Below are 24,820 nucleotides of genomic sequence, written 5' to 3'. Positions count from 1 at the left end.
CCTGCTTATCCTCATTGGAGTTCATCTCTGTTATAGCACGTCTTTATGTGAAAACAGCAGTGTCAGATCGGGGCAAGCATCAACGCGACTGAGAGAACAAAACTGAATAAAATAAAAAACACTAACCTTTATAAGCACCATACATTTACACCGGCTGTTACAGACTCAAATCAAATGTATGTTTTTATTGTACAGTATAATAGTAACAATAGGAGCCGCTCTCTACTCAAAATGTTAATTCTGGGAAGCAGCTGTGATCAAACCCGCAACCTCTTGATTACGAGTCAGCGGTTCTTACTGCTGTACCACCCAAGCGGTCATGTCAATGTCGTACCCTAACCGAATTTCTTTTTCTTCGGTTATATTCTTGAATAAAAACGCACTTGTTTTGTTATACATGTACCTTTTGTGAAAGTGTTTATTGGATATTTGGACTTCAGTCTTCACACATTATACTCTTCATGTCAAAATTTTGTTAGTACTAAAACATGAAAAAAATTTGTTGTTTAGGTATGTGTTCAACATTTCTTGCATTTCCTGTCACCCTACACTTACCTAGATCATTGTAGATACAGAACACACATGAAATGCATGTGTTCCAAATAACGAGATATTATTTACCTGGTACAACTGAAGGACCTCACACACAGATAAAGGAGCCTTGTGCCGAGTGAACTTGTAGGCTTCAGGTATTCTAGTGTTAAAGGGAAACCTACTTAAGGAGGTTGTTCCACATTATTAAGTAAGTCACAGTTCTCATGCAATAGGAGATGAAGATGAAAAATGTGAAATGGTGAAAAAGTGACAGAGGGCGCTTTTCACTGAGAACTCCATAGGAGTGATTTGATTTCAGTCAGTTTGGTTTCTCAGTGTAGGTTTGGGTTTATGTTTTTTGTCACGTATACAGAGTACAGTGAACTTTGTACTTGCATGTCTAATCAGCATTGATCAGCTGCTAAATCTTCCACAATTTTTTTTAAATAAGATGTCACAAAGGTAATAGACTTGTTGGATGTTTATGGGCCAACAAGAAGAACTGATTTGAGGGAGAATCACTGTGTAACATTTTTTTTTTATTATTGTTTTGTCTTTCTTAGGGTTCACTGAAGTTCTAGCCAAATCTGCATCCTCATCTTTCATCCGGTTCAGCCTCTTGACCTTGAAGCACTCCTCAGCAGTGGGTGGCGCTAGCCTGGGTGCTAGACACATTGGCCAGAGGCTGCCTCTTGACTTTGCTGCCAATGTAGAAATCTTCTACACACATTCTTTCAATGGGCCAGGAGATGGACCCTGAAGAACTGGCATGGGGTTGGTGGGGTCTTATACTGTTAGCCATTTACATTTGGACCAAACACAAATTCTCAAATTACTCATTAGACATCCGAGCCTTAAACTGTCACTTGAGAAATGTCTCAACATGTCCTCCTCCAATCTTGAAAAAAATGTTTAAATATGGTTAATTAGTTAATGCATTAATAATTTGTAGAGACCCTCTTTGGGTGCAATCAGGAAGACAAAACTTTAACTGACGGTGATCATTCTTGTATTGAAAGAAAGCTAAGCCATACACAAGTTCTCATGCATTAGATCTTCTTAATACAACTTGAAAATTGGCCACTATTGATTCTCTGAAAGGTGCTGACCAAGCAGCAGAATCTTTGGAGCTCTTGTTTAGAGTTCAGTCCATTAATTAATCATTGTTTTGTTGTGTGTCCGTTTTGTTCTCCAGCAGTTGTACCCTTTGGCATTGTCTAGCACGATGCTACCATATGTGTCATTTGTATTGAACTCTTTGGAGATCCACCTAACAACCTGTCTCAGGCAGAAAGCTGGATGTTTGTCCATTTCAGAAGCTGATTTCAGCAGCCTGTGGGAGGAAACTCGCAAGAGCACATAGATAATAGGAGAAGGTGCAGTATATACATGGGTACAAAACTGGCTTAAACAGCTGACTTCACCTGGCATTGGGGGAATTGTGCTGTTGGGCAGACCTGCACTATGCTGTTTAAAGAGGGCTGGGATATCCCACACTTGTCACCTTCTCATATCTAAAAGTTTGCATTAATGAAACCAAATTACTCAAATCACCTACCAGTGACTGTCAGTGAACAGACCTGTGGGGTCCTTAAAATCAAGTGAACTTTGTGCCATAATTTGCAAACGTTCACAATCAGATGGTGGGCTTTTGTGTAGAAATTTCAAGATGAAATGGGTGTTTTGGGGCTTTATTTTATTGATGGAGCTACTCCTGATTGCCAGCTACTTTTGCAGAAGGTGTTAAATTTGTAATATTTTGAAAAGTTTTAAAATTGTCTCAAATGCTTCTATGTAGCATTATGAATATAACAGAACTAAATATGAATTATACAAATAAGCAAAATTCATCTGACATTGTAAAAAACGCACCCCCTCCGAGCAGTCACGGTCAGATCAGAGCTACTTAAATAGGGATGAGGGCCGAAACACATACAAGTTTACTTCTGTTAACATCTCATGCAGAAATCTGTCCTGCTCCCATTTCATGAATGAGACCCACTGTGGGTGCAGATATTGGGCAACGGTCAATCCTGTCTGCTCTTTAGATATGGCCTCCATTAGAGCTCAGTGTTTATTCTGTGTCACCACTAGGAGACATCGCTCAAAGAACTTCACCTTCATGCATCAGTACTGACCATACCTGCTAAACTGAACCCTCGCAGGCCGTTTCCTATTGTGCTGCTGTTTCAGTGAAACAGAGTGATCACTGCAAATGGTAAATAATAACCAGTCCTGACAGCATTCATCTTGGGGACTGAATTTTAGAGATTTAAGGCATTATTTTTAACACTGATCTACTATTTATTATATTATTGAACCATGTCTTGCTTTTTTAGCAAAATTAAGGTGACATTATACTACACAGTATGTGATCCTTTAGTTCAGTCTACTGTTCTGTCCAAGCACATTAAGTCTGAGAGCAACCATTTAAAGGGAAATCAGGAAAGCAAAAAGGGCATTTAGAGAGTAATAATGTGGATTGGTTGACCCAAAGTGATGACTGTTCTTTTACTTTTTCTTTTTTTAATGAGCATTTATCTGAAATTCAATATCCTCCCACCAGTTACTTGATGGTTTGGAAACTGTATAGAGAGAAGTGCTGCTTAGATCAAATAGTCAAACAGATCACAAGGGGGGCTTGTTTATAAAGCTTGCACACACACAAAAACAGGCTTGAATTATGTGAACACAACTTTCAATGCAAACATCAGGATTTATAAAAGGAAACATGATGGGAGAACTTGTATACATTTATGGCAACTCTGCCCCATCAGCACACAACATTTTGGGGAGACTGATAAATGATGACACTGTTCATCCTGAAGTAGGCAATTGTAGCAAAATGACAACCTGCATGTGCAATCATTCATATAACTGAGCCATTATTATAACGTGTTGATGTGACAAACATATTACACCTCAAAATGTGGTATGATGTACAGATGTATTTTAGTTCCCTTTTAAGAGGATATATCCTGCACATTTGCACTGAAAATGCATTGTTATCTTTGTATATCAGCTACCTGTTGTGACTTCTCAGGAAACTGGCTGACAGGTCAGCAGCATCTCAACCAGGCTTCAAACCACCTTACTTGTTGTGCTGCACACCATTAAGTGACCAGTGAGGCTCTACATTCAGTTTTCATTGGCTGTGGGTGTACATGCATACATTAGTGTCACATTCTCCTAATGTAACCTGAACACTTTACTGCACTTACATTTAAATAAGGGAACCTAGTGAGAATGAAGCTGCTTTTGTTAACTGTAAGCAGTGACACTCCATTAACACACAAGTTATTTGTGATGCCAAGATGAGACTGACAAACACTGATTTTTGAGGCAAAGCATCTTTGACTCCCAGAGTGATGCTGCGTGTGGTGGCCTGGTTGTTAGGCTGTATGAAAGACATGTGCCAGGTGATAGTGAACAAAACTCTCAGATGATGGCACCTTATGATTTTTTGCCAACTCCCACTATGCTGAGGCGAGGCACTAAAATCTTGTCTATGAATTTGTTCTCTCTGTTGTAGAACACAGCCCGATAATCTGAAGGCAGGTGGCGGGGTCATGATGGGGCAGGCTGCTCTGCTAGCCAATGAGGTTCTATAGCATGAAGATTATACAGTCGATGGATGAGGCTCACTGACATGTTCCATCGTGGATGTTTTAGGCCAAATGAAATCTATAAAGGCTAAACGGAGTGGAAATGTGCCAGGATTTATAGATCTGATTTTTTTTTTTGGCATGTACATACAGGTATTTTCATGCTCTAATCCACACTGTTTTATAAATGAGGCCCCAGTACTAGGTAATATTCATCCCTGCATGTTTAAGGAGGTTATTGAGTACATATATAAACCCAATATATCATAACAGTTCTCTCTAGGAATTCCTACAGACACAAACACACGTCCCATCATATAGAAAGGGCGATCAGGCTGCTCCAAGTAGCTACAGGCCAGTAAGAGTAACATACAGCATGGCTAAAGGTTGTTAAGGAAAAGATGGAGTAACAAATGGCAGTTTGGGTGGGTAGACTGTGTGGGCTCAGATGGGGAGGCTGGAATTCAATGAGAAGCAAAAAGTATACAATATGATAGGTGTAAGTGGTACTGTTGGTGTGGTTTCTGATTAAGTAACCTTGAGAGGAATCAAAATAAATAGGAGAAGGTGCTATGTATACATGGATACAAAGTTGACTTTAGAAACAGAGAAATTTCTCAGAATTATGTGTTAAACATGGCATCTCTCAGGGAGTATTGTTGTGGTTTTATTTTTTTATATATATATATATATATATATATATATAAATAAAATGAACAATCTTGATACAGATAAAAGTAAAAAGATGATTGTACATTATCTTGCCTTCCTCCAAGTTTAGTACAGTATTACCTATAAATCAGTTGAATCTTCATAGATGGAACTGGACAAAGTACAGGCAATGACAGCTAAATGTAAGGTCAATACATTTAAGTAAAAATGCCCGAGTTGAATCCACAATGGGATATTTGAAGGACCTGAGAGGCGTAGTGAACTCATCGCGATGTTCATCCAGACATTGGTCGGAGGTCACGCTCGAGTTTTACAATGCACTGGTGAGGCCTCATCTTGCGTACAGTGTAAAGTTATGGTCTTCACATTACAAGAGGTCAGAAGATGAAAGCGTGGAGTAGCATTCGCATGAGTTTGGGAATCTACTTGACTACTTGGAAAGGTAGTTTAAAATGTTATTTCATCTGTCTCATCACATTTATGAATTATTTTTGTAACAGTGAATCAAATTTTATAAAGGACTGTTAATGGAGTATATAAAATAGATTTTAAAACTGCACTTTACAGTATTGTGTATTTTTTAATTTCTTTATAAACAGTACATTTCCAAGTGAAATAATATAAAACTCGCCATCAACTGACGTGTTACTGCTTGTTGTTGGTTGTGGAGGTTTATGCTTAACTGCAGTTCAATATATGGTTTAAAAAAAAATTTAAAAAAATTGAAAGTATTACCTGTTAGGAGAATGATGATCTCTGCTGAAATCTCAAGCTGCAGTGGACCAAAATAGACAGCCATTAAGTGTGGTGCTTTGCTGGTAAATTGTCATAAAAATATTGAATCATTACAACTTGTAGAGAATGCAGCCGTGAGGTTATTTTTTGCATAACACATATTCAGAGTTCATGAACATTCACTTCACTGTATGCACAAGTCATAGCTGCAATGATAATGCAACTTGTGTGGTTCAGTCTCAAACGGCAGGAGAAATGAGCTGGTGTGACAAATTTGTGCAGGTCACCTTCACCATCTGTTAAGATACACTAACTTGTACTGGGGATCAGTTTTGTGATCATGGGTGGCTTCTGGAAAGTATAAAATATACCAGTTAAAGTAAACCCATTCAAAGTACATTTGAAACGGTAAACTAATCCATAGACTGCTTTCAAGAAATGTGTACCAAATTTAATAGGGGTGGTTAAAAAGCAAACAGCTTTTCTAGAATATTACCAGCAGACTGTCGGTGACACTCTACTCTGTGTGCCAAATACTCTGAGCACTCCTCAGCTTAAGAAGTGTTTCGTTGATTTCTTTTCCAAGGCAGCTCTAAATATCAACAAGTATCCATCCAGTCAGCCACTGATACTTCTTCAGGTTTGGCTCTTGGGAAGCCGGTGCCTGTCCTGATAGCAGGAACCAGTACCAGGTGAGGTGTCAATATACACTATTACTAGAAATACATGAATCTTGGTCTTTTGCTTCCACTTCCTCAAAGAGGCTAAATAATGTTCTGCTCATGCAAAATAGTCAGGGTGAATGTGGCCACTGCTGTGCAGCAGTGCACACCTTCCTGCAATGCTAGCCTGACTCTCTTTAAAAGCACATACTGCTTGGACTTGTTATCTAGTGCTGGTAAAGCTGCAATTGTATCTGCTCTCCAGTCCAGATATTTCCAATTATATCTCACAAATAGTTCCTGTCTTCCAACCATCCATTCTGTGAACTTGTTTAGTCTGTTACATGGACCTGGTCTCCTATACCACACAGCTTTTTAATGGACCATGTGAAGTATTCCTTGCATAGAGAATTCATCCAACGGAATGCAAAAAATGGTCAGTTGTTAAAGTGTGTAAAGGGAAAAAAAGGGTGGAAGGCGAGTTAGGAGTTTACATGCGACCAACTCGTGTGTTTGTATGCCGTTGTCCAAACCCAGTAGTGTACTCACAAGGGTGTATGCCCATTTTCAGAGCTCACCGGTTTCATTAAGCAATGGCACCTGCTGAAACACACCTCTGTACTTCCCCCTGTACTGAACTCCTTCCGCCTTCATATTCTCACACATAACAGGTGACAGTTGACCCCATCAACATTTATAGTTAAGTGAAATTCTTCCATGCTTGCGTTAGACTACACTACATGCAACACTCAGAGCGCCTCTGGTGCCACAATTAGTGAGCAGAACTACCACACCTGAAACTCCTAAACCTAAAACACTACCTCAACGTACCTTTATTTAATGAAAATGTTTAAGACAGGCAACACAGTGGTAGTGCTGCTGCCTCACAAGATGATAGCCAGGATTCACACCTTGTATGCCCTGTGTGGAGTCTGCATGTTCTCCCCTTGTCTACATAAGCTTCCTCTCCTATTCCAAGATGGGCAGGATAGGTGAAATGGCAATGTGTGTTGGTGTGCACTGGCTATGGACTGTGCCTGCCTTGTGCCAGATGCTTGCTGGTATAGGCTCCATCTTCACTGTAGCTGTGCTCTAGCTAAGTGGGGTTGGAAGATGGATGGATGTGTTCGGCAACAGCAAGAACTCCCTCAGGCCCCTGCCACTCATCCACTTCACATCCTTACACACAAAACACTGGGCCTTCAAGTCAAAAAGAAACATCCAGTTGAGCAAAACTCAACAAAAAACGAGCTACAATGAATTTCATTTGAACTGCCAGAAAATGGCCTCATGATCCATATACTTACACTGATGTGTCCTGTCAGGGAGGGAGCCAATACTGTGTTTATGAAATGGCCATGAAAAAATAAAAACAGCTGTCACCCTCATCACACAGAGAGAAAAAGAAGAGAAAAACAATTTCCTGTCATTTATGAGTCAACTGTGTGGAACAATCAATTGTACTATTTCAACTCAAAAGTAGACAACTGACCAGGTCAAAATGGACGTACCACGCACAGGGATAGCAACTGAGCCTAGAGTTTGGCTGGAGTAAGTTGCTACTTATTTAAGGCTACCAAGACCAATCTAGCTACACAAAGAGTATAGCATGTATACGTGTCCATGTGTGTACACAGGTGCAGGACTCATTTCCTACCCCAAAAAAAAAAACCTTCCAAAATGTTTTCCAAAAACATGTTTGCCTATACCTCAGCCCAGATTCAATTGTAATGACACAACAGATTGCAGATTTACTTGGTAAACCATTTGCTACAACCGGTCAGAAAACATAACCAGTATACATTTGTTATAAGGACACATGCAGAGCAGACCTCCTTTTCACTTTAAGAAATCCACTGGTTTCTGTAATTAATCCAGTTCTGTATCAACTAGAACACTGAATTCTTACCCCTTGTAATTTAGTAATTAATTACTAGCAAGGTGGTTTGTTAAAAGTGTTGATGCTAAAACAATTCATACGTTCGTGAAGCAAATCCTCATCTTAAAACTCAACCTTCCAGAGTTCTTAACATATCCAACAATCATGTACAGCGGGAGGCAAAGGCCCTCCAGTGATGCATTTCTTACCACGTGTAAAAAGTACCTTCAGCTCTACAGCACTTTTCTGTTATGTCTGTGACAAAACTACAGGCCAAACTGCCATTACACTACCAAATGATAATATCTATGGCACTTTAGGTGCTGGTTGCAAATTATACTCACCCATGTCAGTCCCTTTTAAGTCAGCTGGGGGAATTTGGTAGTCTGTTTATAAAATGACTAATACAATAGGAGTACAACACCAAAAGTATGTGTCAGTTTTACTTTACCTTCTTAACACCCACAATTGAGTCAAAGCTAGTTGAGAAACAAGAAACTATCATTTTTGGTGCCTTTTATTATTACACTTTATGGTACCTTCTTTTAGAAGTTTGAATGAACCACAGGTTTTATGCCATTCCTCCAATGTTTCATGATATTTAGAGTTTCAGATAAAACAGACCAGATTTCCCGGGTCATTGGCTCTGCCTTGCCCCAGGAAAATAAAAATGAAGCCATCTTGAAAATGTCATATTCCCTGTGTGAATTTGTTTCTATGCTGCAGACTCACTTTTTTGCCTGTGCGTACAAAGCTTCAGTGTCCCGTAGCCTGTGCATAAACTGCATTGTTACTTAATTCTCTTAAACTGGTGTGAAGACTGCCCACCCATTCTCCATATCAAAAAGAGACAATACAAGAAAGAAAAAAAAAAAAAAAAAAAAAAACTGGAGTTTCATTGTGGCCCAGAATCCCACTCAAAAAAGTTGTGTGCAGTGTGCCTGATGTTATACCAGACAGTGTCTTGCCTTTTCTTCCCCGATTTTTTTTTGTTTGTTTGTTTTTATTATTTTTGTGACAATTCCAGATCTTCTAATACTTGACTCCAGGTACAAATTCTTTTGCCTCAGGATTTAAACTGCTTTTACGCTGTGGATAAAGACAAACAAAAAACACATTAGGAAGAGGAGTACACAATGAAACAATATTTGCTTAAAACTTACTTCAAATAATGCAATGCAAAACTTTGTAATTATTCATACAGAAGGACCTTCAGGCAATAAAGAAATGGACAGCAAATCTGGATATGGAAAACTTAAATATAAAGCTGCATTTCCACCAAGACTAAAAAAACAGAATGGAGGTCATCTGACAGGTATGAATAAAGGCAGAGTCATGGCTCTGAAGCCAAGGATCTGCGCTAGTATCCAGAAGGTTGCTGGCTCGAATCAGATTACTGCCAAAAGGGATCCTCCTCTGCTGGGTCTTTGAGCAAGGCCCTTAACCTGCAATTGCTCCAGGGGCACTGTACAATGGCTGACCCTGCACTCTGACCCCAAGGGTATGTGAAAAATGAATTACTAATACAAGAAATTGTATAAGATGAATAAATTAAAAAAATGTGTGTGTATATTATATATTGTATATTACACACACACACACACACAGAGGCAAGACCTTGGTTGAGGATGTTCGACATGTGCATAAGCCATGGTTATGAACCGACTGCCTCAATTCCATAAATCGTCTTATAATAAATTCTAACTTGACAAAACTGTGATAAATCCAATCCAATACAGTGATTTAAAAAATAAATTGTTCTAATTTTAAGCAAAATTCTTTAATATGTTATCACTGTACTACTTTTTTTTTTTAAACCAAATCAGAGTGCTCCTAGTTCTGCAGTGGGTCTGAGAGTTGTAACATGACAAATACTTCCTGCATGTATGTGCTCTCCAAAGGTTTTCTGTCACTGCAGCATATGCACTGCTGAGTAAACTCACCACAATTTCCTGCTTTTCAGTGTCGCTGACCGACAGCCCATTAAGCTGCTGCTGGATCTGTCCCATCCCTGCAGGTAGATCCCGCGCTGGAATGAACCAGTCCTGGTCTTCTTCATCAAGCATTTCCTGAAAGCAGCGCTCAAGGAACTCCTGTTCTAACAGCTCCTCCTCTACCTAAGGAGAGATTCAAGTGACAAAACCAGACTTGTCAAGGTCAGCTTTTAGGTTAAATGGTCATAGCTAATTCACAATACAGTTATTTCACTTTTCAAATAAAAACCACATTGACATTGCTGCAGAGTTACTATAGCCTTACATTATTGCATTATGAACAAATAGAGAAACTACAGAGCTGATCCTAACAGAATCTATATATATATATATATATCTATATATCTATATCTATATCTATATATATATATATATATATATATATAAAATAATACACACAGACACTAAAATATCTGGAGGCACAATGACTTTTTACAAAGATAAGCATTGCGAGTACACTAACAGCACTACTGTTAATTTAAAAGTACTGAATTGATATTTTTGATGGCTCACATTTCAATTTCACACAAGTGTCACTTAAAGTGGGTGTATAACAAGTCAAAACATATTATCAACAACTTATTTAATTGATTGCCTTTATTATTTTGCTCATTTTGTAAGGTACCTTTCAAAATTTTTCATTTTCTTTGAGCTTCGATACTTTGAAATAACTTTAATCTGACAAAAGTAATAATAAATAAAAATTCTATGAAATTTAACCAATGAAAGTCAGACATTGATTTTCAACCATGCTTCAACAGAATTATTTAAAAAATAAACTCATGAAACAGGCCTGGACAAAAATGATGGTACCCCTAGAAAAGACTGAAAATAATGTGACCAAAGGGACATGTTAATCCAAGGTGTGTCCACTAATTAGCATCACAGGTGTCTACAATCTTGTAATCAGTCAGTGGACCTATATATAGGGCTCCAGGTAGTCACTGTGTTGTTTGGTGACATGGTGTGTACCACACTCAACATGGACCAGAGGAAGCGAAGGAAAGAGTTGTCTCAGGAGATTAGAAAGAAAATTATAGACAAGCATGTCAAAGGTAAAGGCTATAAGACCATCTCGAAGCAGCTTGATGTTCCTGTGACTACAGTTGCACATATTATTCAGAAATTTAAGATCCATGGGACTGTAGCCAACCTCCCTGGACGTGGCCGCAGGAGGAAAATTGATGACAAATCAAAGAGACGGATAATATGAATGGTAACAAAAGAGCCCAGAAAAACTTCTAAAGAGATCCAAGGTGAACTTCAAGCTCAAGGAACATCAGTGTCAGATCGCACCATCCGTCGTTGTTTGAGCCAAAGTGGACTTCATGGGAGACGACCAAGGAGGACACCATTGTTGAAAACAAATCATAAAAAAGCCAGACTGGAATTTGCCAAACTACATGTGGACAAGCCACAAAGATTCTGGGAGAATGTCCTATGGACAGATGAGACAAAATTGAACTTTTGCCAAGGCACATCAGCTCTATGTTCACAGACGGAAAAATGAAGCATATCAAGAAAAGAACACTGTCCCTTCTGTGAAACATGGAGGAGGCTCTGTTATGTTCTGGGGCTGCTTTGCTGCATCTGGCACAGGGTGTCTTGAATCTGTGCAGGGTACAATGAAATCTCAAGACTATCAAGGGATTCTAGAGAGAAATGTGCTGGCCAGTGTCAGAAAGCTTGGTCTCAGTCGCAGGTCATGGGTCTTGCAACAGGACAATGACCCAAAACACACAGCTAAAAACACCCAAGAATGGCTAAGAGGAAAACATTGGACTATTCTAAAGTGGCCTTCTATGAGCCCTGACCTCAATCCTATTGAGCATCTTTGGAAAGAGCTGAAACATGCCGTCTGGAAAAGGCACCCTTCAAACCTGAGACAACTGGAGCAGTTTGCTCATGAGGAGTGGGCCAAAATACCTGCTGAGAAGTGCAGAAGTCTCATTGACAGTTACAGGAATCGTTTGATTGCAGTGATTGCCTCAAAAGGTTGTGCAACAAAATATTAAGTTAGGGGTACCATCATTTTTGTCCAGGCCTGTTTCATGAGTTTATTTTTTTTAAATAATTCTGTTGAAGCATGGTTGAAAATCAATGTCTGACTTTCATTGGTTAAATTTCATAGAATTTTTATTTATTATTACTTTTGTCAGATTAAAGTTATTTCTGTGACCATTTTGAGTTTTTCTTTCATTGACTGAAGGGTACCAACAATTTTGTCCACGTGTGTGTATATATATATTACACACACACACACACACACACACACAGTATATACATACACATATCTCGCCAACACCACCTGTTACTATCGACTAACCTGCCTGTTATAGTCCTCCTCGTTTTCCATCCACATGTACTCCTCAAAAGGGTTAGAATTGCCTTCACCATGGCCATTGGTGACGAGTTCTTCCTTTGTTACAGGTGTATTTGCTGGAGTCTTTGCAACAGGCCCGTTCATTTTACTGAGATCTGCTGGCCACAAAAGGAGGCAAGGAAGCTATATACGCTTAAAGAAAAAAAGAAGAAAAATAAATAGATTTCCTGTGCAACTGACTGGGTAGACACTCAACTACAATTACCATTACCAGCCTGTCTTATTGCAAGGAATTTCACAAAACCTACACTGTAATCCTTGCAGAGTTGCAATGGGGGTTCAGAAGGTTGGTAACAGGTTACAAAGCAAACTTCAATTACTTTCAAAAATTTACAGGAAACAGATATGCTTTCTATGAAACATTAATAAAATGAATTTTGTTTTGGTATTTATTTTTAGTGGACGAATGTCTTTCTTGCAGCAGTGTTCCTTCGCAGTTTTTATCACAAAGTTACAAGCGTGTATTGAACATTTGAAATTTCTTTGATTACCGTTCTTATTTTGCGAGTGGTAATTCAGTTAGTAGTTTTGTCCGTATTTTGGTGCTTTCTTTTTTGAGATTTGTTCCTTCTGTGCAGCAATTTGATGCGTGTTACCCATTACTTGATAATGATGCATATAGTGACGCCAGAGCCGTTTCTCCAAAGACGTATAAAATCAAGCCTTTCTTTGACAACTGCTTTAAAAAAAAGTTACATTCAGTATACATTCAATAATTAGGAAGTCCATATGTGATTTATGCTTTCATTTATCATGATAAAAGGAGGTTTTTTTTACCTTTTTTGCTACATTTATATATTCACCAATGGATTTAGTTAGCATTTTTCCATATATAGAAAAATATGCTTGTACATGAAAATTACAGTATATAACATGAAAAACCAAGCTCCTTTTTCAATGCAAGGATCTTGAGAGAAACAAACAAAAAGGTTTTGTGCTGAAGGCCAGACAGTTTTTCATATAGCAAATAAGTGGAATAGTCTCATTACACAGAGAATGAGGAAGAAAAGTAGTGGTATATATACACACACGGATTTATATCATTTACCATGCAACTGTACTATCAAATATTTGAAAACAATATTAAGAGAGGGATATTACCACATCCTTCAGCTGTCATTTTCTCTATATTTTAACATTTGAGTAAGCAGCTTGTTGCTGCTGCTGCTGGCGGCTCACTTGTTCACAGGCTTTCCGTGGGCTAACATCTGAATGATGTCCTGGTGAAATTCATCACCTTTGAAAGCGTTCTCCAGAAATTAAGACACCTAGACACAGCTAGAGAGATAAAACCTGAGCCTCAGAAAAGAAGCCTAACCTGGTTTCTGTAGTATGAGAAACTCTTTATGATGCTAAACATGCTGCCTTTATAGCTGACCATTTTAAAAGGTAAAATCAACACTATGACCAGTTAATGCAGAAAGCCAGGTAAATTATCAAGGTTCATGTACTTTACCTTCCACACACCAAACCCAAAAAAAAAAGCTGCTTCTTCATCAGAGTCAGTGATGACAAATGAATTAGCAGCACTCTAAATTTAAAGTACAGTACATTATCTCCTAAGCCATATTGCCTGCAATTTAACCCATTGTTCTCAATGCAGTACACACCTCAAGACAACTGTCTCTTATTTAGTGCACAACAGATTTAAACAAACACTAGAAAAAGTACCTTTATACAGTATAAAACATTCACTTTCTATCGTTACTCTTACAAAGTTTTTGGTCTTGCAGTGTGTTTGTCATTAGTACTGATACTGAAGTTAGTATTAAGGTAATCTTTGTTGATATTGTGGACATACAGTAGTTTGAGCTGCCTTGGAAAAACTAATAACCAACCTCTCCACACCACACTGTAGTGTCTTTCTTTGTTCTTTTGTCTCTCTCAGTTATTAGTGTTCTGCTTCGGACTTGTCACATGTGCAGCTTCCTATGAGATAACAATTTACTGTTAAAATGTTGGCCATTTATCATTTCTCTCTTATGACATCTCTTGGGAGTTTCTCCTGCATTTCCCAGAACGATAAAATTTGATAGACAGCTTCAGACAACTGCACCAATGTTAAAATAAATCAAATTCTCCCTTGGACAATACTGCCAGCATCTGCAGTACTGCAGCCTCATTTGCAGAGGTTGAATGCCCAGTAATGCAGAATACAACTGAGATGACTGTCAAAAGATCTGTTTTACTAATGCACTGATCTTTATTACTAGTCACCGAATTCATGGCTAAACTAACTCACTGAATAGAATACCATAAAATTGATTGGCATTCTGCCATTTATTGTGTAGAATCACTTTTCCTCGAGTATCTTACCTACCTGAGATGCAGAAAATGTATACAATTCAAGACAGCTTGGATGGCTGAAACTAACAACAAACAGACTTACTGGGGCAACCATGACACCTTCTTGACCATGCATCCTGTAAAAGGTCACAATTTCAGAGTCACAAACATATGTTTTATCTCGTAGTTTAGCATTTCCCTCCAATCTGCTTAATCATTTCTAATGAAATGTTGCTTGAAGAAGACGTGTCTTGCAAGAAGTGGATGGCAGAAACCATCTCTGGATGGCAAGCCAGTCCACCATAAGGCACACTGAAGCACTCTCACTCATACCAAGCAATCTACAGATAAACGACAAAAACATTACAGACCAGGTTATGAATCAAATTTGAGATCCTGGCATTGTAAGGCTAGAGTTGAAGGACCACAAAACAACTTTTAAAAACATCCAAACTAAATAATGTGATTACAAATAAAAGAGTGTAACATTGGCTCAGTTTCAGTCCATTGATTGTAGGCTATGATTGTGCTGAATTGCTTTCTACTACTCAGTAAAATAAAAGTGTTTGTGCACAATACTACTATTAGCAAACTGGCAACATTTTTGCGAAATAACACAATCATATTCACAAAACAATGCAATTCTGTGAAATATATTTTTAATGACCAGAGTAAGTTTTGATATGGCTTGATACACTAGAACATGACATTACACATGCAGCTCATTTGCAGAGGTTCTAATGGCCCACCCTGCTGTCATTACCGTTACTGCTTTACCGATAAAATCGAGCACAGACATAACAGGACAATATTTAGTTTCAAAATATGCATCTGTACTGGATGAACCTGCACTTTTATTATGCAGAAAAGTCTTTGAAGCAAAGCAGGTTTAGTACTACTGATATGCACAATGACAGTAATGAATTAAGGGTTAAAAAGGTACATGGTATACATTTCCATGTGCTTCAAAACACTAAACTTTGCCTGCATTAACAATGCATAGTTATTTGTTTACCTACTGTTATACCCCACCGATTCAAAAACAGCAGCAGTTGTACAGCCTGCTGCAAGTGTGCACAAGGTTTTCACTCAGTAACGAAGACCTTTGTTTCACACATCAGGCATTTATCCAGTTTAAAAAAAAAAAAACTGCAAATGTTTCGCTTCAAGTGGTTAACATTTGTTTCCTTATGCCACAGCGATTGTGCGATAGAGCAAATACACTGCGAGAGTTTGCAGATAAGCATTTGCAATTATTCCAGTCTCTGTTGTCTTAGACAAGTATCCTCCAGGTTGTTATGCAGTCTGACTTTTTTTAAAATGGCCAGTTAGTCACCCTTTGAAAGAGCAGAGGTTTGGTTTTCTAACACATACAGACTTGCCTCCATGTTGCAGATTGTCATCAACTCAATACAGTGTCTTCAAACTGGCAGTTCTTACTTCCAAAATGTATCTCATAAGAACCAACAGCAGGCTCCAAGTGTCATGCAAATAAGCTTCCCCAAAATGCATTGTGGGCTAGGAGTTTATTTGGATTTGTCAGATAAACACCAGTTTCTTCATGGGCATCAAAGAAATACTCATATGTTATACATCATTGCAAAGCAGCTATGTTTACTCTTTAATCTTATACTTTTGCTTTTTTTCCTCACTGGTCCTGCAAAAACTTTAAGAAATATTGTCAAAGTTGGAAGTGTTGGGATTAGAAAAGTTTATACAAGCAGACAACTGCAGAAGTGGAAAAAAGCTTAGACCACCAAAGGGCATGCTGCTGTTTTTCATTGAATCAAGTCAATTTGCTTAGCTCATGAGCAAAACCCAGATCTGTTGGTACTGTTTCTGAAGTTCAATATAATTTTTCCAATATTAATACTTATGTTTGGTTGCTTTAATGTTCTGTATGTTATTAAAATGCATACAAATTCTATTTATTTTACAATGCTCAGTAATTGTGTTTTCAACCCTACTGTCGTAGTTTATTCTCCTCCTGGACTCTTTTGCACTTGTCTTTAGAATCAGCTAACGTGAGAAGTTAGTGCTGGTCTTGTAATAAGTGGGAGTTTAATAATAATAATAAATTTATATAATAAGAACAGGTAACAGGTGTTCCCTTCCTTCAACATATCCAAAACATTTACCTTTTTGGCGATCGTTAGCATCTTCCATTGGCGCTTGGGCATAGCCCCTGAAGCAGTATCAGGAGCAGATCGTTTTGGAGCCATAATGAAGGGCTTGACTATGCACAAAGATAAACACAAAACAGCACAAAAGTTAACTCTTTACACAGCGAAACACGTTGATGCTGAATGAGCAAGACGAGACTTTCTGGTTAACGCAACAGAATCGAATTTGGCACTCCATTGCTGAGCCAATCAGCACACAGGAACTTAACTCCGTGCTCCGAATGGGTAGCTTTTCAGCCATCCGCCAATAGCGCCCCTTGTATGAAATCAACTGGGCAAACCAACTGAGGAAGCATGTACCAGAAGTAAAAAGACCCATTGTCCGCAGAAATCCGTGAAGCAGCAAAAAATCTGCTTTATATATTTAGATATGCTTACATATAAAATCTGCGATAGAGTGAAGCTGCGAAAGTCGAAGCGCGATATAGCGAGGGATTATTGTACAGCATTACAACAACAACATTGCAAATAATCTACGGTGATGTTGGGACGCTAAAGGAACACGACTTACAGAGGAAGAGCCCAACAAAAGAGGCTGAGACACACAAGGAGGGGTTGGTAAAATGTCATGGACAAAGTTTGATTCACATAGCAAATTATTTTCCATCTGGATTTTTTGTTTAGGATCTTTCAAAGCCTTAAATCCTCTCAAGCAGTAACTGATCAAGTCTGAACAAAACTAACAAAATAAAAAGCAAACACCTCTGGCAAAATACACTGCAAGACTCTTCCACTGCCACTTTAGTGGTGTGAACATTAACCAAAACGGATTTTTGTTTTCTCCAGCCAGTCTCAAGTAAATTTGTTTATTTAAATATCTTATGAACTCACAGTCTTTCATCAAAATTAAATTTACCCAGTCATCAACAACTTGATTGATCTACCCAGTCATCAACAACTTGATTGTTCTTTTGTTATGTTCGAGGAGACCAAGACCTGCTTCTCATCAAACCAAACGCGTTCAGCTTCTTTTTATTACATATAACAGTGAACTGACAAAGTGCATATAGCACTTTTCATTTTCCATCACAGGTTTACAGGGTCATTATATCATGCACATTACACTGCATTTCTACAGCAGAAAGCTATTTGGTGATACACTATTCAAACATGTCGGATGCCAACTGTTATTCTTATAAAAGCAAACTTACATTACATTAATAACTTATTCAAAGAAATGTGTTCCAGGAATTTAATGTTGATATCAGAGATAGATTTATCATAGGAGGAATACAAATATTAGATTCTGTGGAAACTTTGTTTACTTATGAAGTGATGCTCAAAGTAGTAGGACTAGAAATGAAAGTCAAAGTTTGAGATGGCAAATGCCATTAGAAGAAAAAACTGGGGCAGGCAGAAAGACAGAAACCTTTGTTTGAGGAATGAGTGACTTGGATATGGAAAGTAATAGTCTTAATCTGAAAAGAAATAGTGGGAAAATACCCTCATTTCCATCTTTAAAGGAATGCAATGGATTGTAATAAAGTAGAGGAACTAAGATCATTGACTTTGGTTTTATAGTTATTGAAAAGGTTGTAGAAGACCAAGTACAATAAAATCTGTGTACGAAATGCAATTCAGCTTTACGCCAAGAAAAAGTACTAAAGATGCAGTACTTAACTTATCTTGCACTTATCATGGAGTGCAAATGTGAATATCGACAGTTTCTTTGCTGCCTTTATCAATTTTCGAAGACCGTTCGACTCAGTTGATCAATTTGCCCTCTAGATGGATTGGGAGAGCATGGGGGTCATGAGGTTGCTGGAAAGGGGTGTGTGGCATTCCTGACATCTTTGCAAAAGGACGGACATCCAAGTCTTTAGAGTCCTGGTGCTTCCTGTCTTGCTTATATGGTTGCGAAACATGGACGCTATCCGGTGATCTGAGACGAAGACCGGTCTCCTTAAGTACTGTATCTCTTCGGAGAATCCTTGGGTACTGCTGGTTTGACTTTGTGTCGATTGAGTGGTTGCTCATGGAGTCCCGAAGGAGGCACATTACCTGCATTGTGAGGGAGCGTCAGTTACGGCACTACGGCCATGTGGCGCGTTTCTCCGAGGGTGATCCAGCTCATAAGATCCTCATTGTTGGGGACTTGAGTGGCTGGACCAGGCCAAGGGGGCGTCCACGTAACACCTGGCTGAGGCAGATAGAGGGTCATTTCTGGAGGGTGGGACAGGACCGCTTGTCTGTCTGGGGGGGTTGCCAACCAGGATCCCAAGCTGGTTCTTCATGTGGTGGGTGCAGCAACACACTGTATCTGCGCATGCTTCCCAACCTAACCTAACCTGAATACAATTGCTGTACAAAGATGCAGTAACAGCAGTGAATACAACTGAAGGTAGTGTAGGTCCTACAAAAGAATCCAAAGACAATGTTGATTTACATCAGGGATCATCACTAAGCCTGTTTGAGTTAGAGATCAATGTGCTGTTGGAAGAAGAAAAATAAGGCCTCCCTTGAGAGACAGGTTTTGCTGATGACTTGGTAAGAATGAAAAAGACAGGAGATGAAATGTAGTTTAAGGTACTTAAATTGGCAGAACTGTTAAGAGAAGAAGGACTCAAGATGAGTAAGGCAGTGAAAACAGGTGATGGACAGGAGATTGTAGGGATTAATGAAAGAAGTGGAAAAGTGCCTGATTCTACGTACTTAGATTCCATGATTCTTGAAAGAAGAGTGCAAAAGAACTGTAAGTAAAGTAACCTGGGCAAAATGGAGAAGTACAATTTATTCATTTAAAGAGGGTGTTTCTGGGGTTGAAAGCTAAAATGTACACCAGTCATTGTACTTCTATATGCATAATTGGAATTCTTCATGGGCTAACATGGGCTGCAGCCCATAGCCCCACAGGCTGCATTGGACCCAAAATTACCTTGTATGAAAAACGATGTTCTTTATTTTGTAAATGAAATATTCCTGCCAACTGTCTCCTCTTCAATTTTATTACTGCTATTCCTGACATAACTCATCTATTGCTAGTCACATGCACATCGTCGTCCCAGAGTCAATTCATCACCAGTGAATAGTAATGGTTGTCGTGGCATTTGTGGCAGCAGGACAGATGGAATATGGGCATCAGAATGTGAAGTGCATGAAAAAGAAAGTGATTTATTGTGTTAGTGTCAGTACTTCAGTAATGGACAATGACTGCATTATACATCAGATTGCAGTTCTAGTGGTAAACTCTAACACCACTTCTGAATATGAGTGGCACAACAAAAGCTTTGGGTACCCTTCACTGATCTCTAGGATACAAGACATAGAAGTACGTATCAGATATAGATGCTCCCTTGCAGGATTTCAGTCTGTAATTGTGACCCAGCTCCCAATATTTTCTACCTCACAGTCATCACAATTGAAAATACTAGATACTATAAAAATAAATAGGTGACAGAATTTTTTTTTTACCATTTTCCCTCCCTCTCTCCAAATAAATGGCTGAAGGATCAGACTCTTTGTTTTGTTTTTAATATTAGACAGAGCACACTATGTTCTGGGCTATCAAATATAATTCTAATCTTTGGCATTGCATATTCTGTCCCTGTCTATCACTTCTAATCGGAGATGCTGTTTCTGAGATTTTTGCTACTATCCACACACCTATTACATACCCGTGCACTATTTGCTGTTCTTGTGTAGTGCCTATTTATGTTTAGGCGATTATAAGCTTTGACATTACATGCTGGTTTTTTGGTGGAAATGCCCAAATGATGGTTGAAGATCAGCCCCAACCCTGTCCATAGCTATTATACATCAATATGAGCTTAAAGTCAGAGAAAAATAAAAAAGAGTGCTTGAAACCACAGAAATAAGAATGCTGGCAATATTTCAGAAGATAGAAGAGGAATCAGAACATGTAAAACAGGGGTGTTGAACTCTGGGCCTGGAGGGCTGCTGTGGCTGCAGGTTTTCATTCTAACCCTTTTCCTACACAGTGACCAGTTTTCACTGCCAACTTCCTTCATTTTAAAAGCCCTGTTTTTAAGGCTCAGTCCTCTGAAATGATTCTTTTCTTCATTAACCGAGAGCCAAACAGAAATGAGACGCGAAATGACCCAACAGATGACCTGCTAAATTGGGCCTTCAAACTCCCAACCAATTTCACTAAAATCAAATTCTTAATGAGGAGCCAATTCTTGTTGTTAATTAAACCAATTATATAATTCCAGGGCTTATTGTTGCTCTCATTCTTACACAACAAACATTTCCAAAACTGTTCATTTTCTGCTCCCCCCCTCTAAGAACACCATGAAAATGTTTTGGTGACCCAAAAAAAAAAATCAGCATTACTGAGACCTTCACATTTGTTAATTTTCAGATATCATGTGAAGAGTTGGTCATGTGGCGGCTTGTTTTGTGTCTCATTATTGATATATTAAGAATCTGGGCGTGGAACTGAAAAACAAAAAACCTGATTTTTAGGAAGCACTCAAATGTGATGACATAACAGTTACATTGTATCTAAGATAACTCCTTAACTTCAGATGATTTTTAATTTGCTTGAGATCAAAGGTTTTAAAAAGTAACAAATGTTATCACCGTCCTACTAGTCAGAGGTAGGACTCATTAAAATTAACAATTTTTTTTCCCTGAACTTAGATATGCAATTATAAGTCACCAATAATTCTGCATTAGTGAAGAATTAAATGTTGAAGCTGAAGTAGTATTATTTTGTTAAAATGATTTCAACAGCCAAGTGTAATCAACATACAAATGTAATTTTGACACTCTGCATCAACATCTTCAATGGCAGTATATGTATGTACCCAAATAAATAATATGCAAGTACTGTTTTTAGAATTTATGGCATATGAAAATGATCTATAAGTATATATTAAAAAAAAAAGATCAATGAAGTCTAGTCTGTGTAAAAGAATATTATGAACAGCAGTTTCAAACTCTGACCTTCAATCTGAAAGCACAACAATGGCGGCAATTCACACATTTCAACAGAACACCAGTTAACACCATGTTTTTAACCATATTATTAACACCAGTTAAACATGTTTTTGTACTGTGGTGAGGACAAAAGCCAGACTAAAATATATCATTAACTTTATTTTTATATAAAATTATAAATAATAAAAATAAATAAAAATAATTTTATCTAAAACTTATGAAGAAAACAATTGGTCTAAAATTAACATTTCTGAACAGTGCATATTGTACAATACCTCCAAACAAGTTTTTCCAATATCAGTTTTAAAGTTAGAAAAATGTACAGATGTTTTACAAAGCCTCAATACTGTATACCATTTACACTATGCACAGAAATAGTTTATTTAAATGCACAGCAAAGTATTTACTTTGCTTTCATAATTACAAAACTGAGAGGACTGACTCAGTCTCTTGCTCACTCAGATCTTCATCTGCAGCCCTACTTTCTGTACCACACATCAAACTCTGTGCTATGGGAGCTCGAGCGTCTCTCATAGTGCTCCTCAACTCGGGAATTCCCTTCTCTCTCATATACGTCAGCTCGATTCAATAACACATTTAAAACTTATCTTTTCTGACTGGCATACCAATTGTGAATTTTGCACTGTTACTGCCAGTTATGTTTGTTTGCTAATTATTGCTGTTTGATTTAGCCTTCTCTCTAGCCTCGAGAGCGTCGGTGGATGCAGAAGGAGGATTAGAGTGGGTGGGCGGGGCTCTGTCGTGCGTTCCCCATGGTCAGGCGACTTTGGTCGAGATCGATCGATCTATATCTATATATATAAGCAGCCGGTATCGAAAAGAACAATGAAAAGTCAACGTGGCTCTGAGGTTCATATGGACTGTAGCAGAGACGAAAGCGACCGAGGCTGTGTTTGGTGAGGTGTTCCATGCGGGCACACGAGCAGGCAGTACGCATGCCTCAAGAGCGAGGGTGGACGCGGAAGGAGAGTTCGAGTTGGCAGGCGGGGCTCTGACGTGCGTATCCCATGGTCTTAGAGTTGGTGGGCGGGACTCTGAGTTTGCAGGCGTGGCTCTCTGTCTTGTGCTCTCCGTCTTGTGTGCCCTTAGTGAATTTATATATAGATGTGAATTTCTCCTTGGGATTAATAAAGTATCTATCTATCTAGTAATTTCTGTATTTACCTGTTTCACAATTTAGCTAACATCTAACATGAAATGTTGTACCAGTCATATTTTTTCCAGTCTCAGAAGAGCCTACATCTTTTTAGGTCCTTTCACTTAAAATGAGAAATGACATACTATAATGGTTATGTTTGTTCATATAAAACAATTCAAGAAAATGTCGGGGAAGTTCAATTTTCATTGACATATTTTAAACAGAGCATGCTTGTGGTATAGCGGGTCCACAGCTCACTGAGCAAAGGCCATTCATTTTTAAATAAATAATCCCTGTTCTCGCGGCGGCATGGCGAGAGGGCGTTGGGCCATGGTGAGCCGCAGGGCACTCGGGATGTGGGCGCTTCTCACCGAGTGCACAGGTGAGGAACTGCCCACATCTGTGATGTGGCGAGGGGCGTTTCTCACCGAGTGCACAGGTGAGGAACTGCCCACATCTGTGATTGCTCCCGTGGCTAATAGGTTACAGCTGTCATGGTCCTTCTCCATTTAAAAGAAGCGCGAGTCGGTCGGGAGAAAAAGGAAGAAAAGAAAGAGAGAGGAAATGGAGGTTGGAAGCAGGAAGGAGAGAGAACGCAAGCAATGCGGTGCAGGAGGAAGCGAGCGAATGCTTGCAGGCAGCTGAAGGCAACCTAGGTGTTTGGCCAACACCCGGGAGAAGTGGTTGTGGTCGCCCCCGCAGAAGATTGTTTTGTAGGGCGGGAGTGACTGGGAAGGTGAAGAAAGTTTGCGGGAGTCGGGACTTGGTGTCCCTAACGTGAGAGCCTTGGCCGTTAAGGGATTCCCAAGTCACTGTCCAGAGGAGCCGACCGGAGCCAGGGACCGGTGAGGCAACTGACAGCAGCAGTAGCAGTAGTAGGAAGAAGGTCAGCTGCAGAGTGAACGTCTCCCTTGTTGCCGGGCCCTGATGGGTGAAGCAAGAGGGACGCTAGTTTTAAATGAAGGCACCGGGTTTGTCAATTGTTTGTTTTTAAGACTGCTTCCTGATCATTTTACCTCTCGTTTTAAAGGATTGTTTTTCTTATTGATTTTAACCTCCACATTTTCATTTTATGGATTATTTATTGAAGCACTTTGGAACTGCACTTTATTATGAACATTTTGTTTTGTTGGAGTTTAAATAAAAGCACTGTTTCACTTTCAACCATCCCCTTGCTCAGTTGTTTATTGTATCCACTGACTAGCTCATTTGGTAACATTACCGACGGTGTTGGGTTGAAAGGCTTCCGAACAGCAATGGGAGTGTGGAGTCAGAACCCACATCGTCAAATGCTATACAAACTTTTTGGTATTATTAGTCTTAAAACATTCTGTGCAACTTCAATTAATGATTTCTATACTTTATCAAATTTACAGTTGAGAGACACTATTTCAGCTTGTAAGTTGTCCTCTTTTCCACATCAGCTAGCTGATCCTGATAGGAAAACAAATCCCTGGTACAAGTTAGTGAACAGTGACGTTTCCATTCTTGTGATAGTGGTTATATCCTGATAACTGTAGGCGCATAAAACTGCATGTAAATCATTTAATTACATTGGGAATCATTTCTTTGCATCACCAGCACTTTATGAGGCGTGTTTACAAAAATAAAATGTTACCATGGCTTATATAACAGGTACACATTTTCAAATTTTTATAATTTGTATAATGGATACACCTCTTACAGTTGCCCATTAATGAAAAACATGGCTGATGTCCATCGAAACATCTGTCAAAATAAATAAGATACTTTCACATTAAACAACTCAGCATTATTGCACACTATTGTTTTAAGTATAATTGAAACAGACTCTGGTTCAAGCTTAA

General features: G+C 38.8%; 2 protein-coding genes across 4 annotated transcripts in view; one reads left to right on the top strand and one right to left on the bottom strand.

Moving 5' to 3' along the window:
* The window catches only part of nagk (N-acetylglucosamine kinase), a 44,978-nt gene extending 39,603 nt beyond the window's left edge, over positions 1–5,375 (top strand). The window contains exon 10 of the mRNA XM_039751946.1: positions 1,098–5,375. Within this exon, the coding sequence (XP_039607880.1) occupies positions 1,098–1,294 (197 nt within the window). The 3' untranslated portion in view covers positions 1,295–5,375. The remainder of the gene's footprint in view (positions 1–1,097) is intronic.
* A 3,211-nt stretch (positions 5,376–8,586) lies between these two features.
* The window catches only part of paip2b (poly(A) binding protein interacting protein 2B), a 34,209-nt gene continuing 17,975 nt past the window's right edge, over positions 8,587–24,820 (bottom strand). The window contains exons 1-4 of one of the 3 annotated variants that reach the window (XM_039751950.1): positions 14,854–14,923; positions 12,408–12,596; positions 10,031–10,204; positions 8,587–9,176 (exon numbers count right to left, since the gene is read on the bottom strand). In XM_039751950.1, coding sequence (XP_039607884.1) covers positions 9,120–9,176; positions 10,031–10,204; positions 12,408–12,548 — 372 coding nt within the window. In that variant the 5' untranslated portion in view covers positions 12,549–12,596; positions 14,854–14,923 and the 3' untranslated portion in view covers positions 8,587–9,119. Of the gene's footprint in view, positions 9,177–10,030; positions 10,205–12,407; positions 12,597–12,955; positions 13,123–14,853; positions 14,924–24,820 lie in introns of those variants that run through there. The other 2 variants (XM_039751948.1, XM_039751947.1) reach the window with 2 other exon arrangements.

Source organism: Polypterus senegalus, chromosome 4 (assembly GCF_016835505.1).
Source record: "Polypterus senegalus isolate Bchr_013 chromosome 4, ASM1683550v1, whole genome shotgun sequence".
Classification (NCBI taxonomy): domain Eukaryota; kingdom Metazoa; phylum Chordata; class Cladistia; order Polypteriformes; family Polypteridae; genus Polypterus; species Polypterus senegalus.
Note: the sequence above shows the minus strand (reverse complement) of the source record. Positions and strands in the feature narration are given on the sequence as shown.